The 16,304-nt window shown below is 46.9% G+C and overlaps 1 protein-coding gene across 1 annotated transcript in view; it reads left to right on the plus strand.

Annotated features, from left to right (window-relative positions):
* The first annotated feature begins 2,100 nt into the window (after positions 1 to 2,100).
* Positions 2,101 to 16,304, plus strand: part of Pawr (pro-apoptotic WT1 regulator) — an 80,140-nt gene continuing 65,936 nt past the window's right edge. Inside the window, 2 exon segments of the mRNA XM_038314868.1 lie at positions 2,101 to 2,227; positions 2,672 to 3,285. Of these exon segments, the coding sequence (XP_038170796.1) occupies positions 2,791 to 3,285 (495 nt within the window). The 5' untranslated portion in view covers positions 2,101 to 2,227; positions 2,672 to 2,790.

Below are 16,304 nucleotides of genomic sequence, written 5' to 3' on the forward strand. Positions count from 1 at the left end.
CAGAGGCACAAAAGTTAAGCAACTTACCCAAAGCCAAGCCAGCCAACACTCCTGACTCAGAGCCGATAAATACTAAGAGATGGGGGGGGGGGGTGATAAATTTATTTTCATAAATGTTACCCTTGTTCATTTAAGGTCTATTGTTTTCAAGTTAATATGTATTCATCATCTTGCTTGCCTTCCTCGGAGGGGGAGGCGGAGGGGAGGAGGCGGGCGCTTCGGAGGGAGAGGTCTAGAAGGCGAAGTCCTCCCCCCCCAGAAAAGCCCTCCTCCCTCCTTCCTCCTCCTTCTCTATCATTCTTCTTCTGCGTACTCTTCCATTTCTCCTCCTCTTCTTTTTTCTTCATCCTCTTCCTTCTTCCTCCTCTTCTCCTTTCTGTGTCTCCCCAATTACGAAACCCCAGGACAATCTTGACTATTATAGTAACAGGAGTGGCCTTTTGAATCAAGCATACTACAGTCAGAGTCAACTCTTAAAACAGCTTTAAAAACATTATTGGCTACTATTGCTGATCTTGTAGTAAAGGAAAGCCTACAGAATTTCAGAGAATTTAAACATACGCTAAAAATCTGTTGTGATAAATTATGTCTGGGCACCCCAACTGAGCAGGTCCTCTTTCCAGCATGGTCTACAGCCCCTCCAAGAGATCAATGCCTGAATGCAAAAATTTATAGTTAGGCTCCATTTTGCCTCTTTTTTTTTTTTTTTTTGTCTTATTTTTCGAGACAGAGTTTCTCTATGTAGTCCTGGCTGTTCCTGGCTGTCCTAGAACTCGCTCTGTAAAACCAGGTCGACCTCGAACTCACAGAGATCCGCCTGCTTCTATCTACCTCCTGAGTGCTGGGATTAGAGGCATGTGCCGCCACCTCCAGGTTCATCTTGCCTCTAAAAACCCCAACAAACAAAACCACAATTCAGTTTGTTCCAGCCACGCTCACGATCAGTATGTTTTAAAGTCTCTAAGGTGAGACCTTTTACCAAGTAACTTTCTAAGCGTTCTCTAAGTTAAAGTATGTTCAGCCCAACCGGCAGGCCAAAGACCAGAACTGCTTCTGAGAAATGCAGAGCCTGTGAGTCATTGTCGCCTGTTCCCATTGCTCTAGTAGGTGCCTGTAGCCTCCTTGCCTACACTGTGCCACCTGAGCAAAATGAGAAAGATTTGTTAGGTCAGCCTGGGTGTGACTCACGGCTCTTACTTTTTAGGACATGAAGGCATGGTTTCACAGCCCCTGACAAAGATGCACTCTGCCTTTACAGGGAAGTGAGAGATCAGCGGGGGCCCATTCACCCCGGATCTAGAGACCTTAGAAGACCCGTGTGTGAGGGTGGACCCCTGAGCACAGTAGGGATGGAAAAAAAGGAGACTATCCAGCTTTACGACGTTAGTGGGAGATTTGCTGCTAAAACCATCCATAAGCGGTGTAGAGACTGAGTGAAAACGGGATGAGCTGCAAAATACAGTAAAAGTGTGCAAAGGCATCATGTCGAGTCAAAAGCTTGAGAGAATAACAAAGTCTTGATAAATCAATAATTTTTGCTTCTTCTTTTAGCTAACTCCCTTCTCACGACACTCGCTGTTTTGAAGAGGCTTGCTGGGTTTCACGGGGTCCTCCTCGCCACCCCTTGCATCCCAAAAGGGGTGGACAGCGGCGAGGGAAAGGGACGCATGGGTATTTCCCCACCCTGGCGAGCCAGGTCCTGAATCATCACTAGCTGGTAGCACTTGCCTTCAGCAAGTCACAACTTTCCCTAGAATAATACGGTCTTGGACTTAAAAGGAAGAGTGGTGGGAGACCTGAGAGGCGGGGAAGTGGAGTGAGGAGAGGGGCGTGGAGCGACCGAACCCGCCCCAGAATCTCAAGAGCTGGAAGAATGAGGTTTCCCAGCCACTGGAGCCCCGGGAGGGAGGGGACGCCGCGGCGGGAGAGGCGGGGCGCCGCGTACCTGGGCGCGGAGGGCGGGGCTTCGGCGGCACTCCCTCCCCCCCTCTCACTTTCTGGCAGGGATTCGGTCCTTTCCGCCCCGCTTCGGCCCCGCTCGGCTCCCGCCCCCCTCCGCCCCTCGCTCTCTCCCTCCTACCCTCCCTCCCTCCCTCCGGCCAGGGACTGCCCCCGAACTCCAGCGGGCGAGTTTGCCGTGGCTGGTCGTGCGCGTCCTGAGCGCTCTGGCTCACCTGGACAACCCTCCTCCCCGCCCCGCGCCTTGTCCCATCTAAACTTCTCGGAGGTAAGGAAGGGGCTCCCCGGGTCTCCCGCGCGGGACTCGTGCACCGGTCCCGTTCTCCGCTGGACACACTTCTCCGCCTGTTCCAGCCGGCTAGGGGGCTCCATGTCCCGTCCCGGAATGGAGGCGTCCGTGGCGCGGGAGCATGAGCCCGCGCCAGCGGAGAGGAGTCGCGGGGAGCTCGGAACACAGGTGGCAGCGGCGCTGGTGTCCCTATGCGCGGTCGCCCACCGGGGTGGGACGGGGGAGAGGGGAGGGTGGCGAGGGTGGGGCTCGCCTCTCTCGGCTTCCCCGGGGTCAGGGATCTCGGGGTGCACGGCGGAGGTGAGTCTTGCGAACTTGCAGGGAACTCGCGGGGACGCCTAGGGGGAGCCGATCGCTGAACTGCGGTTGCCCGGGGACCTGACTCCGCGCTCCCCTCCCCCGGCCCGTGTGCTTCCCTTACAGAGCCTGGGTCGCGCTGCGCGCCGTCCCCCTCGCATTCTTGCTCCCCGGGCAGGCGGCTGGCGGCGGCGGGAGTCGGGACGCGCGGCGAGAGGGGCGCCCCCGCCGGCCCCTCTGGGAACATGGCGACCGGCGGCTACCGGAGCGGCGGCAGCACCACGGACTTCCTGGAGGAGTGGAAGGCGAAGCGCGAGAAGATGCGCGCGAAGCAGAACCCCGCGGGCCCGGGTTCGGGCGGCGGCGGCGATCCGGCCGCTAAGTCCCCTGCTGGACCGCTGTCCCCAACCGCGGTCGCCGGGACCTCCGAACTCAACCACGGCCCCGCGGGCGCGGCCGCACCTGCTGTCCCCGGGCCCACCGCCCTGAACTGCGCTCTGGGTCCCTCGGCGCTGCCCCGCTCGGCTCCCGGCTCCCGGCGGCCGGAGGAGGAATGCTCGACCGCCGCTGCAGTCGCGGGGGCGCCCGCGTCCCGGGGCGACGAGGAAGAACCGGACGGCGCCCCGGAGAAGGGCCGCAGCTCGGGGCCCAGCGCCAGGAAAGGCAAGGGGCAGATCGAGAAGAGGAAGCTGCGGGAGAAGCGGCGCTCCACCGGCGTGGTCAACATCCCCGCCGCGGAGGTGAGCCGGACGGGGCGGGGCGGGGAGGGTTCAGGGATCGGGGCCGCCTCCGGTGTCTTCCACCAGGGAGCTCCCTCGACCCAGGGCCCGGAGGTCTCTTGCACTCCCTTTCAGCCGGGATGGAGTTTTACTTTGAGCAAATGATTCCTGGGAAGTTTCTCCGACCCAGATGAGGACACGTGCTTTTTTTGCGCCCTGGGAACCGGGTTCCTACTTTAGAATGATAGACAGTTTGTGTCCCCAAGGTTTGCCAGCATAGACTTTTCCGTGTGGGGGTGATCAGTTAGGGAAAATCGATTCGTGGAGGTGATGACGTATTCTGCTTTCCCACGTGTCCGTCTCCGGCTATCAGGTTGTTTTATCTCCACTTCCCTAGCAGTGTTTGCAGGAGAGCACCTGTAAAGAAAGCGTAGCCCTAGCAATATCTAAGGCGGCGTTTATCTCGCGGTAAACCCGATGATGAGTGTGTCCAAATAAAAGTCTGCTGTGTAGCCTGTATCACCCCACTCCCTCACCCCCACCCAAGCAGGGATGCTGTAGCAATCTCGGTTCTGGAGGCTCAGGGATTTCTTGCGGTATTTAATAATTGGGCAAGCATTTGTGGGAGGTATGCACTTTTGTTTGGGGTTATTTTTGCTATTTCACAAAAACATTTCTTCAGGCAGCAGGGACGTTCTCTTAGGGTCTGTGTAAAGATTTTTTGCCGAAGTGTCTTCTCCCACTTCTGTCCACCTGGAAGGAAGCTGCCCCAAACCGTTGGGGGGGGGGGGGGGGAAGTGGTTTGACCACTGAGCTTCACCCGAGGAGCCACATCTTACTCAGTGGCTTTTTAGTTTTTGTTCACCACCCACAACTTCTTTATTCCTGGCCATTAAGTGACTGTTAAAATATTTACTAACTGTGGGCTGGGAGTGTAGCTCAGTGGTAGAGCGTTTGCTTAGAATGTGTTAAGGCCTGGTGTTTGATCGCCAGCACTGCTTAAACAGAACAAAAGGCAAAACCATGTTAAAAGCCAGGCATCATGGCTCATACGCGTAATCGCATCCTTGTGAGGCTGAGGCAGGAAGATGGAGCATTTGAGACCAGTCAGGGTTATGCGTTTGTGAAACCATCTCCACCCCAACGCCCACTAATTTATTAATAATTGTGGTTTAAGTGATTTGTAGTAAGGAGTATATTAGAATTATAATTTTAAGTACTAATATGATTTCCATAACTAGAAAATCGGAGTATGTCTCTGTAGGGTTTATTTTTGTATTTTTATGGGAATGTTTCAGAGATTTTTATCAGCCAGAACAACTGTCCTTTGTGGTTTACTACTTGTACAGATATCTGTTATTCATTAAAGTTGCTTTCAAAAGAATTCATAAGAATGGTAATCAAATTTCCAGGTTCTTTTTTTTAATGTAAAAATATGAAGATTAAGGAGAATTGAAGACAAAGCTTTGGAAAGTCTGCATTCCTCAGCTTTATTTTTAAAAAGTAACTTATGGTCCAAATAATAGAACTTGCCGTTTTTTGCTCCTTTTTTAGGGTTCATCTGACAGGGATCTTATTTTGGGAACTATGTTGGCAGATGTTAAACTTCATTTTTTTTGGTCTGGCTGCTTGGGCTAAAATTATTTTTTTAATTACTTGAAAAAAAAAAAAGAAAAACCCCGGGAAAATAAGTAGGGTGTATCTTGTGTGAGCCTGAGAAACATCCTTTGTTAGTGGGTCCTCCTCTTGAGTGAGGGAACACAGTGAATGTAGATGACTCCCCACTGCAATTGAGTCGAATACTCTGGAATGTTTTTCGTTTGGGTGTTGGCAACTCCTAAATTTAATCTTCCTTAAAAACAAACAACCCAGGGTACCATTTTTTTTTCCTTCGTCTGTGGAATTTGAACCTTTTTTTTTTTTTTATTGAATAGGGAATTGAGGATTGCTTTCTTTTAGTGGTAACCATGGCTCTGTTTCAAGCTGTAGGACCCAACAAAACAAAGTCATATTTTACCACAGTATCTAATTAGCAGGCATACTTCTCAAGTGTCTCCTTCCCTTACTGTTGGAATTTTAGAATGTTTTTTTTTTTTTTTAAGAAATATGGTTTAAACAGTTGCAGAATATATCTTGCTGAACTTTGAAGCTGAACCATTTTCATAGCTCTTAGGCTATTGCTGTTTTAGAGTTGCAAGCCATTTCTTCCAGTTTTGAATAGTGAGAGCCACTTGCCAAAAGGGTTGGTGCGTTGCGCTTAGCACTCCTGTTTTTTAGGAGGTTGTATTCTGTAAACTTTTAGGTATTGCCCTTTCTGCCAGTAGGGAAACAAAGATGTGCTGTTGAAAGAGACTTGCGTTCATTCACGCAGTATTCCCAAATGAGTTTATTCCAGATTATCCTGGAATGTGCTGAGAGGGCCTAGTTCAGTGGCTGACAATCTTTGTTCCTTCAAGCAGCATTGTAGGCTGTGGTGGCCCATGCCTTCCACCCCACTGCAGAGGCGGAGGCAGAGGAAGGCAGATGGATCTGTGTGGTTGAGCCCAGCTAAGAATACACGGTGAAACAGTATCCTCCCATCCCCCCAAATGCACACATCAAACATCCGTGTGATGTATTCATTCTGGCTTTTACCAACTCATGGTATTATTCTCGTGTGTTGCTTATATTGCTGCAACGGCACCTGACTCCAGCCAAACATCCCAGTAGCAACTAGGAGATAGTTTAGAGAGGAAATGGGTTAAAAGCTAAGACTTCCCAGTAGGGGATAGGATACCGGGCAGGGACTGTGGGGAGTTGAGTATAAAAGTCCAAATTTCCAGACACCCTTTAATGAGATAAACTCTGGATTTCATTCATTAGTTTCTTGTTTTAATTTCCCTGACTTTTGGCATTTTCTACCTTTCCCGTGTGGTAGTATCTCGCTCTCATCGAATAATTAGGACATGGCATGCTACCTGCTACTAGTCTTTGTGTTCATCAAATGCGACAAATGATCATTATATACATGCCCGTGTCCACTGCATTGTCAAAGCGGCAGAGTGGGCAAAACAAGAAGAAAGCTGTGTAGATGTGGAGAGAGCAAGGCTGGGGTCTAGGAAGAAGTGGAAGAACATAGCACCGACGTAGCAGTTTGAGCGCATGGGCACGCAGCCTGCTGCTGGTTCCGTGTTGGCATGATGTATGTTTAAAGGGAAGAGACAGTTGAGCTGGAGGCCAATGAGGATGAGACTCTTGGGTTGAGTCTTACTTTCATACCCACCTGTCCATCCGCCTAATCTCATGCACATTTGCACACAAATGCAGTGTTTGAAGGGCCAAAGTGTAGCGGTTCTTAACTCTGGCAGCCTGTTGATACCATGTGCAGAACTTAAAATAAAGGCCGATTCTTGGCCCATCCTGCCCTCCACTCCCACTCCCATGTGATTTAATGGGTTTGGGATGGAGCCGAGGCATTTATATTTTTATAAACTCCCCATGTAATTCCCATGTGAGTCAGGGTTAAGAACCACCGGGTCGCAGTCTGAGGACCCAGAAGGCACTAGAACACAGGCGTTGTCTGCAGGTTCTCGTGAGTACGCTAAGGAAGCATGGTGAGAATGGTGAGTTAGCTTCATCCCTAAGCAGGCCACCTCTTCAGAGGAGGCAGTGGCTTTGAGCACTTCTGAGACAGTTGTGTGTCTGCTCTATTTGCAAGAGCTACTACCTGAAGACAGTTGCCACAGCAAATAGGAGTGTCTCATTAGGCAGCCATGAAAACTTGGTTTATGCTAAAAAGCCAACACATAGTTGAACGTTCTACTTGCATAAGGGTTGGCTGAAGTACTTAAAGGTCATTGCAGCCCTGTTAGGTAGCTACTCTATCCCTGTTACCACAGTAGAACATAAAGGCTTAGAGTTTAAATGATTCGCGACTATATAGCTATAAACATGACAGTTACTACATACCGACTAAAAAAGATGGCACAGAAGTGATAAAGCAGTATTTTAGTGTTCTTGTGGTATGTGTACATGGAAGAAAAACAGATTTTTTTTAAAGAATTAACCTTGCATTGTGTAGTGTATTTCCTTAGCTTTTTCCCTTTATGTTTTATTAAAGTTGTTTTTGATAATTAGGCATTTGAAAGAGAAAGCTGGTAATGGTTTGGAATTGGATAGAAACGGAGCCAAATTTGTAGGCTCAGAGATTGCTCTCAGAACCTCTCTAGTTTGCATCAGGAGATTTTTTTTTTAATATCGGAGTGCTAGCAAAATGAAAAATAGGAAATTATTTTTTTGTTAGCAATTCAAAAGTGTATACTTTAATATGACCTAAATGATAATATGACCAATCTCAAGATGGTGTTCCTACTGCATAATTTGAACCCAGGCCTTCCAGGGTGAGGCTGGAGGATCAATTGCTATAGAGAGCACTCACTTCCCCGGGAGCACTGGCGAGGCAGCAGTTAGCTCAGCATTTTTGCTGAACGGTGCATGGGGCATGTTCTTCCCAGTAAACCCTAGAAATCCAGGGAGATTAGAATGTGGTGCTTAGTCTACAGCAAGCCCAGTGTTCTAAGAGACCTGAGTGTTTATACTACCCCCCATCCACATGTCAGATGTTCCCCATCTCTGAGTCATTGGTACTGTCTCTCCTGATTCATCACCCAGAAAGGTAGACAGTCTGGAACACAATGGGAATACCAAACAGCATTTCTTCATCTACCTGGAGGGCTGGTACAAAATGTTTTCTACGTTTAAAATTGTTGGTAAATATTGGGACTTGCCTTTTTCTCAGGATCCTTTTTCCTCCTTTAAGAACGGAGAGCACCACATCCCATAAAATGCATCTTTTTAAATGTGTACCCTATGGGGCTAGGGACCTAGTCTACTGTTCACCATTAGTATGCTTGTTAGCATGCACGATGCCCTCGGTTTGACTCCCAACAGAAAAGAGAGGTGAGTGGGCAATTCCGTTCTTCCACCGTATGCCGAGGCTGTGGTCTGGAAGTGCTTTCCTATTTCTATCAGGAGTTTTCTTTACGTTCTGGGACCTGTGGTTGGCTAGGTTTCCGTCCTCTGCTCAGTGAAGTGCGGTGGTATTCAAACTATGACAAGGTAATAACTTTTAAGTAATTTAATAGCCATCTTTCCTGTGATTCACAGAAAAGAAATAACGATGGACTCCTTAGTTCTACTTTTTTTTTTGAAACCTGGGCACCTGCCACCAGTAGTTTACACTAGAACTTGGTGTTAGAGGTATTTAATGGAATACAGTGCTTTACATTATTTTGGTTTTTTTTTTTTTTTTGTGTATGTGTGTGCCTTTCCTGGAGACCTGCAGAGCCTGATTACAGAACCACTTGAGAGTATTGATCTGTATGAGAAGACAATGGAGTTTTAGGTTGCTTGAAGGTCATTGACTAAAGCGATACCTTTAAAAGTGTGGCTTGGGTAGGGGACAGACCATCTGGGTGACACTTACCTGTTATTTTCAGTGCTGACTTCCCAGATTCACCTGGGTAGAGGGAGTTACCCAGAGACTGTGTTTTGACATGTTCCGGAGGGGTTCTGTGTGTGCGCCTGGAGTTGGAGAAGTGACTTGCACAACGTCTAGTGTACTGGTTCTGAAACGAAACTAATACTGGTTAGCTAGCAGAATTGTTACATGATTCCAACAGATTGATGTTGTTAAGCCAGACATATTTAGGAAGCAAAGGCCAGAGGATGGGGCTTGAGACCTGCCTGACCTCTACAGGAAGACACTGTCTCAATAAAACCTGAAGCTTGTAAAAATGTTCACATGATGCTTATGGGAAATTACATTGATAACTGCTTGTTGTCTAGGGGACTTGATACAAGGATGGTAATCATTGTTTTTTCTTTTCTTTCTTTCTTTATTTTATTATTATTATTATTTGGTTTTTTGAGACAGGGTTTCTTGGTAGCTATGGAGCCTGTCCTGGAACTCGCTCTGTAGACCACTAGGCTGGCCTCGAACTCCCAGAGATTCACCTACCTCTGCCTCCTGAGTGCTGGGATTAAAGGCGTGTGCCACCACCGCCCGGCTTGTAAATTTTTTTTTTACAGCTACTTAAACAGAGATAACTTGATCTCCCTGGAAATTTATATCACTTTAAATATTTATAGAATGCCATGTGTTTAATGCAAAATGCATCCACTTCGCTTCTTGTCCTGCCTTTGTCCACAGCCTAGACAATAGGAAAAATACCTGATATTTAGATGTAAGTAGAACCTAACTGTAACCCATGTTTTACATAGGATCAAGGGGAAGCACACAGAACAGTTATGGATACCTTCAATAACCGGCAGTGCACACTCTCTAATGCTTTTCCAGTCTTATTAGAACTTGCATTCGGTGAAGTGTTGTTTTCCTTTGTTTCATACCCTAACCCGTTAGACTTTTGGCTTGAGGAACTAGCAATTGATTCTTACATGTGTGGAGAAGAGGGAACTTGCAGCTTGTCTCAGACAGGTGCATTAAGAGCCATGACACGGACTGCTCTTGGATTGGTCTTAGTTCTTTAGTTCACCCACTATACATGTGAGATCTGTAAGAACACCCAGTTTCTAAAGGTGGCAAAACTATACATTTCAAATGTAGAAATAGCTCCAAGTTCATATTTTAACATGTGGTTTGATGCTAATTGATTGCGCCTTGATGTTTTTAGAAATATTCAAATAATTTCTTGGCCTCCCTTCTTCCCGTCTTCCATCCCTCTCCCCCTCCCTCTCTTTTCCAGAGACAACAGGGTCTCTATGTAGCCCTAGCTGGCGTGGCACTGGCCTTGAACCCACAGAGATCCTCTTGCCTCTGCCTCCACTGTACTAGGATCATAGGCAAGCATTATAAGCCCAGCATTTCAAGCAGCGTTGTTTTGCATTGAATTTCAAGAAGTAGGACCCTTAGGTTTTAAAAGTCATTGTTTTGTTAGGGTTTTGCTGGAATGCATGGATCTGAAGGTTTATGTTGTAGATCAGTTTGTTTTCAGATCTGTAATAAATACAAGGGGGTTAAGTGTTTAGGATTCCTGACAAAAGAATTGAGTTTGAGAAATAGAGTGGAAATCGATGTCTAATGTCTGCTAATCTATAATTCAAGACTGAACTTATAGGCCTGTAAACAAGCTTGTATTTCTTTGAGAAATTGCCTTATAATATGTGAATTAATTTTTTTTATTTTGGGGATACAAGAATATTTTAGTATTAAAGGAGAATGTAAATCTCTGTTGCGAAGAACAGAATTAACATTCAGAAGATGATGCTATGGCCGGGCGGTGGTGGCGCACGCCTTTAATCCCAGCACTCGGGAGGCAGAGGCAGGCGGATCTCTGTGAGTTCGAGGCCAGCCTGGTCTACAAGAGCTAGTTCCAGGACAGGCTCTAAAAAAGCTGCAGAGAAACCCTGTCTCGAAAAACCAAAAAAAAAAAAAAAAAGATGATGCTATGAATAGATATGAATGTGAATAGAAGACACATCCTAAGATTGTCGTTTTAAAATGCAGTGTGGGGGCTGGAAGGTAGATGACTCTGTGGTTCAGAATGCTCACCTCTCTTCCAGAGCAGCGAGACAGTAGCTTCTGCATCCATAAATTATGTCTGTAAATTTAGAGCAGGGCCTTCCCCACGTTAACCTCTTCACGTTGATTCCTAAGGTGGGTTTTTCCATCGTTGTACAAGACAAGGAATTCGAGCCTCAAAGAAGCTGGGTCTTGGCCAAGGGCTGTCCTGGCAGAACTTGGTCCTGACTTTAAATCGGTTTGAAGGCAGCGCTCGCACATTGGTGTCATTGTTGGAAACACCTTGGATCTGTTCTGACAGAGTAACTTTGATGTGTGGGGAATCTGGTGGGACACAGTGGAGAATAGTTCATGAGGAATGACCAGCTCCGCATGGGATGGATCCCAGTGGCAGGCCAAGGAATCCAACTGATCCTGTTGTTAATTGTGAGCACTGTTGGCAGGGCCCTTCCTTCCTCTGTCCGTACCTGTTTATACAACAACTCTTGTTAATTTCTGGAAAGGAAAGAGGTTTCCTGTCCAATGTGAAGTCCTTACAAGGGCGATTCTTTGTTCCGGAACAGGTAACTCTCCTGAAGAGTAACGAACTGTATGAAGTAGCGTAGAATAATAGATATACAGTAAAAGAAAGAATTTCAAATTTCTGAGTTAGAAAGCAGCTTGGTCGGGAGGTGGTGGTGCACACCTTTGATCCCAGTACTCAAGAGGCAGAGGTAGGCCGGTCTCTGTGAGTTTGAGTGTGAAACCTGGTTCCAGGAGAGCCAAGGCTCCACAAAGAAACTGCCTTGAAAGAAGAGAGAGAGAGAGATGGGGGGGGAGGGAGGGGGGGAAGGGAGGGAGGGAGGGAGGGAGGGAGGGAGGGAGGGAGGGGGGGAGGGAGGGAGGGAGAGAATCCAATACAAATGTACCTTTATAATGAAGGTTTGTGAATGCTTTGGGGTGGGCAGATTGAAGTGGAGGTGAGGTGAAGAGGCAGTGCTGATTTTAAATATCCTGGATCTGGGCCAGTGACATGGTTCAGAGGTTACAGCCCCCGTTGCCAAGTCTGAAAGCCCGAGTTTGCTCCCTAGGACAGGTGATAGAAGGAGAGAACCCACTCTTGCAGCTTGTCTTTTGACTTCCATGTATACACCATGGTGTGTGTACACTCTCCACTCCTCTGCCACACAAATGAATGAATGAATACGTCTAATACATTTTTTTTAAGTTGTCAGAATGTGATCTGGACGTAAGTCTCTCGGAAGTTTACAGCTTCCTGCCGTTTGCTTGAGTTTGGACTTTGGTGGACTGTGGGAAAGCCAGGTCTCCTCCGTTGCATTCTTAGCTGCTTCCCATTCTTCTTGGAATACAACTTTTCTTTAAAAGATTTATTTATTATGTATACACACACCAGAAGAGGAGACCAGATCTCATTACGGATGATTGTGAACCACCATGTGGGTGCTGGGAATTGAACCGCAGAATCCAACTCTTACAAGACAAGTATCACCTTGGAATCTTTTCTCACTTCCTGCGCAGTTTCTCTACGTCTTCCTTCCTGTCCTTTGTTTCTTTTTCGGGCTCTGGAGGAACTCGGGTGCTTTCCCAACTACGGTATTAGCAATGACACTCACTTTGTCTCACGTGATGTATGTGTGAGGGTGCACGCGTGTGTGAGTGTACATGCCTGCACACTCGTGCTGAAACCAAAGGAGGATGTCGAAGAGCCTGCATACTGTGCTCTGCCTCACTCCCTAAAGTACAGTCTCTCACTGAACCTGGAGCCCCCACATTTTTTACTATGCTGGCTAGCCAGCGAGGCCCCAAGGTATGCCTGTTTTTTGTCCCAGCACTGGGGTTCATGTGACTTTGCTGTTTGTTATGTGGGTGCTGATGATGCAAATTCAAGCTCTCATGCTTGGATACCAAGCACTCTTTTACTTACTGAGCCAGCTCCTCCCTTTACCTTATTTTTTGAGGCAACTGCTCATTGAACCCAGAACTTGCCATTTGGGGGGCTAGACTATGCTGGCTGGCAAACTCTGGGTATCTCTTTCCCCTCACCTACCTCAGTGCAAGGATCACAGATATGCATCATCAAACCCAGTTTTTGAAAAACATTTTTAAATGTTTTGTTTATTCTTGTTTATGTGCACTGGTGCTTTGCCGGCATGTCTGTATGTCATGGTGTATGTCTGTACGAGGCTGTTGGATCCCCTGAAACTGGAGTTACCGGTACTTGTGAGCCGCCATGTGGGTGCTGGGAATTGAACCCAGGTCCTCTGAAAGAGCAGCCAGTGCTCTTAACCACTGAGTCATCTCTCCAGCCCCTTTATTTTCTTTTGACCGACAGAAGTAATAAGGAAGGAGATATATATACAGTTGTCCTATGACTGCACATATACTCTGTGTTGTACACACTCACACTAAAAAAAATAAATGTATTTAAAAAGAAGTGAATTTTGTGCAAGATCAACTATAGATTAAAATTTACCAGTTTGATATACTTTCTTTTCTTTTTATATATTGTGTTGTGTTAAGTATATATATAATAGCCTTCCTTTAAACTTGATACTATATCATGAATTTTTTTTATTTTTTTAACATTTAAAAATGTTGTGGATATATTTTATTTTATATATATGAGTGTTTTGCCATCATGTGTGCATGTGTATCACATGCGTACCTAAGATGATTCTGGAACATTAAAAGATGTATATAGGCCAGGCGTGGTGTTGCATGCCTTTAATCCCAACAGTAGGGAGGCAGGGGCAGGCAGATCTCTGAGTTTAAGGCTGGCCTGATCAACATAGTGAGTTTCAGGACAGCCAGAGCTACACGTAAGGCCTTGTCTTAACAAAATGAAAATAAAAGATAAAGGATGCATACAATCAAACCTGACGTGTTAATGCAGAAACATAGGCTAGGAGATCCTTGAGGTCTGGCTAGCCCAGGAATTTTTGTGGTGGGGCGCATGTAATTTGTGACATTTCTTTTTCTTTATTTTATTTATTTTTTAAGGTTTTATATTTTATTACTGAACAAACCAATTGGTTCATGTGCAACAGGTAATCACATACCACACCCCCACTTTAAACGTGTCCCGGGAGGTTAAGAACGTTCAGCTTCATCTGGTGGGGCCAATGATGGTGATTCAGCCTTCAGTGAGGCTACTGTGTGTGATTCCTTCGTGCCCAGCTTCCTTCTCCTCCAGTGTCTCCTTGGAGATGTACCTAATTCTGCTACTCGTTTTCATCCAAACCCACTGGTGAGTCGGGTGATTTTTGCACTCGTTCCTTGGCCAGCAACTGCTTGATTCTGAGAGTCCTGTGAGCAGACAGGGAGAGAAGCCCAGTCGGGCATGTGGTGCACGGTGGCAGAGGAGAGAAGAGCGAGGGGGTTCCTGAAGGACCGATGAGAAAAGGTCAGGTGAGGAAGAGCGTTTGAGGCCCGAAGAGCAGGATGGCCAGAGGCTTGTCACAAGCATGACTGAGATAGGAGTTACATTAGGAGATAGTGACAGGTGAATAGATGCAGCATAGAGATGCAGCATAGAGAAACAAACATAAAAACGACTTAGGATTTTAGTTGAAGGTACCTGCCCGGTTGCAGGAGCTCTTGACCAAGATGAGTCCCTGAGGTGGTGTGAGCCCAGCTGCTGGGCTTTGGTGACCAGAGGAGAGGGAGGAAAGAGAAGGGAGAGGATTGTTCCAGAGGTGGTGGTTATACCCCACTTGGGGACACTGTGTGTGACACCGTTAGTACCCTGTAGCTGAACGCCGTTTATTGACAATGCTCCCAGTCTCGGGTCTTTAACTGCCCGCTCATACCCTCAACTGGGTGGAGTATGTAGGAAAGATTATAATTGCCTTGAGTTACTAGCTTTGATAATTTCAAAGACAACAATTTAAATAAAGAAATCACTCACACTACAGGTAGATCATGGAATATCATTTTGATCATGGATGAGCTCAGGTGGTCGTTATTCACCGTAGCTGATGCTGTGTGCCGCGCGGACCTGCCTCTGTCCTGTGTGCTTTGCACACAATCAGTCGCTAATCTTGAGGCCAGTTTCAGGGAGGATGCTGCTGTCTTGTGTACAGCTGTAACGGCAAGACCCCGAGGAGAGACGTTGTCCTGAATTCCCGATTTCAGAAGTCCATTGTCGGTTCTGGTCTGTCTCCTCTGGTCTTTCTGGAGTTGAGCTGCAGAGCGGGATGGCTGTCACCTTTTGTAGGAAACCCAAGCACACCCGGCACCCTCATGCTTCTTATGCTGCCAGGTTTTTGATGGTATTATTTATTCGCCTGATGGCTCAGTTGATTTTTTTTCTTTCTTTCTTTTTTCTGTTTTCACGCTGGGGATGTTTCCAAGGCCTCACGGAGGTGGAGCCTGTGCTCTTCAGCCGAGCAGCAATTCAGGACCCCAGGTTTTAGAAATTCTAATGCTCTCTGTTTCTGAGGAGCTTGTCTGAAAATCCAGAATGCTGATACACGATATTCTGCTTGCTCCTAGCTCTTCTTTTCAGCCCTCAGAGATCAAACCTACATCAGAAGGATTTAATGGTTTAGCTCTATGTGAATATATCCTTACTAATGAGTCAGAGAATATTCTCAGTTTTTAATAATTCCTATTATTAACAGGGAGTTTAATTCATACGATTGTGAACTCCGAACCAGGAAAGATGAACCGTACCTTACCGGCACATGAACGGGTTGATGGAGTACACTTAGTTTCAGCTTTTAGTCGTGCAAACCACCGTTAAAGTTTCTGCACATTTACTGGGATGAAGTTAAACTACGGAAACATTTAGAGGCTTGGGCAGAGGCCTGCAGGCCGAAATGCAGACCTCTGGGAAGAGGGCTCCGTTGGGCCTGTCCGTGAGGGGCCCACACTCAGCTTCTTCAGCTGCTGGGGTCCTTGAGGGACAGGGGCACAGGAAGACTGATCTCTGAGGCCACCTGAGGTCAAGAACATGTTCTTGCCATGGTCAAGAACAGTCTAGGTGACGCTGATGGGAACAGGGGGCAGGCAGGACATGCCAGCAAGCCGAGGCAAAGGACCAGCTCCCCCCGCCTCCCCAGTTCTGTGTGGACAGGGATAGAAATAGGATTAAATTGGCTCATGTAGCAATGGCCAGAGTAGTTGAAAAAAATTATCCTCTGGTTGATTTTTTTTAAAAGAATTGTTTATTTTAGTTGTTTGGGTGTTTTGCACACATATATGTCTGCACTATGTGTGTGCATTGTCTCAGAGGCCAGAATCCCCTGGAAGTGGACTTACAGATGGTTGGGAACCTCCATATGGGTGCTGGGAGTCGAACCCAGGTCCTCTGGAAGAGCAGCCACTGCTCTTAACCATTGAGCCATCTCTTCAGCTCCTAACTGGGTATATTTCACAGTATCAAGGAAGTGTTGGTCTCAGTTTTAGTTGCGGTGGTGGTTTAGTATGTGTTTTGAATTCTTTTTAGGGATTATGCATTGCTGTGTTTAGATGAACTATGTCCGCAATGTAGAGTTAGTAAATAAATAAAACTTAAGGG

Source organism: Arvicola amphibius, chromosome 17, assembly GCF_903992535.2.
Source record: "Arvicola amphibius chromosome 17, mArvAmp1.2, whole genome shotgun sequence".
Lineage (NCBI taxonomy): Eukaryota > Metazoa > Chordata > Mammalia > Rodentia > Cricetidae > Arvicola > Arvicola amphibius.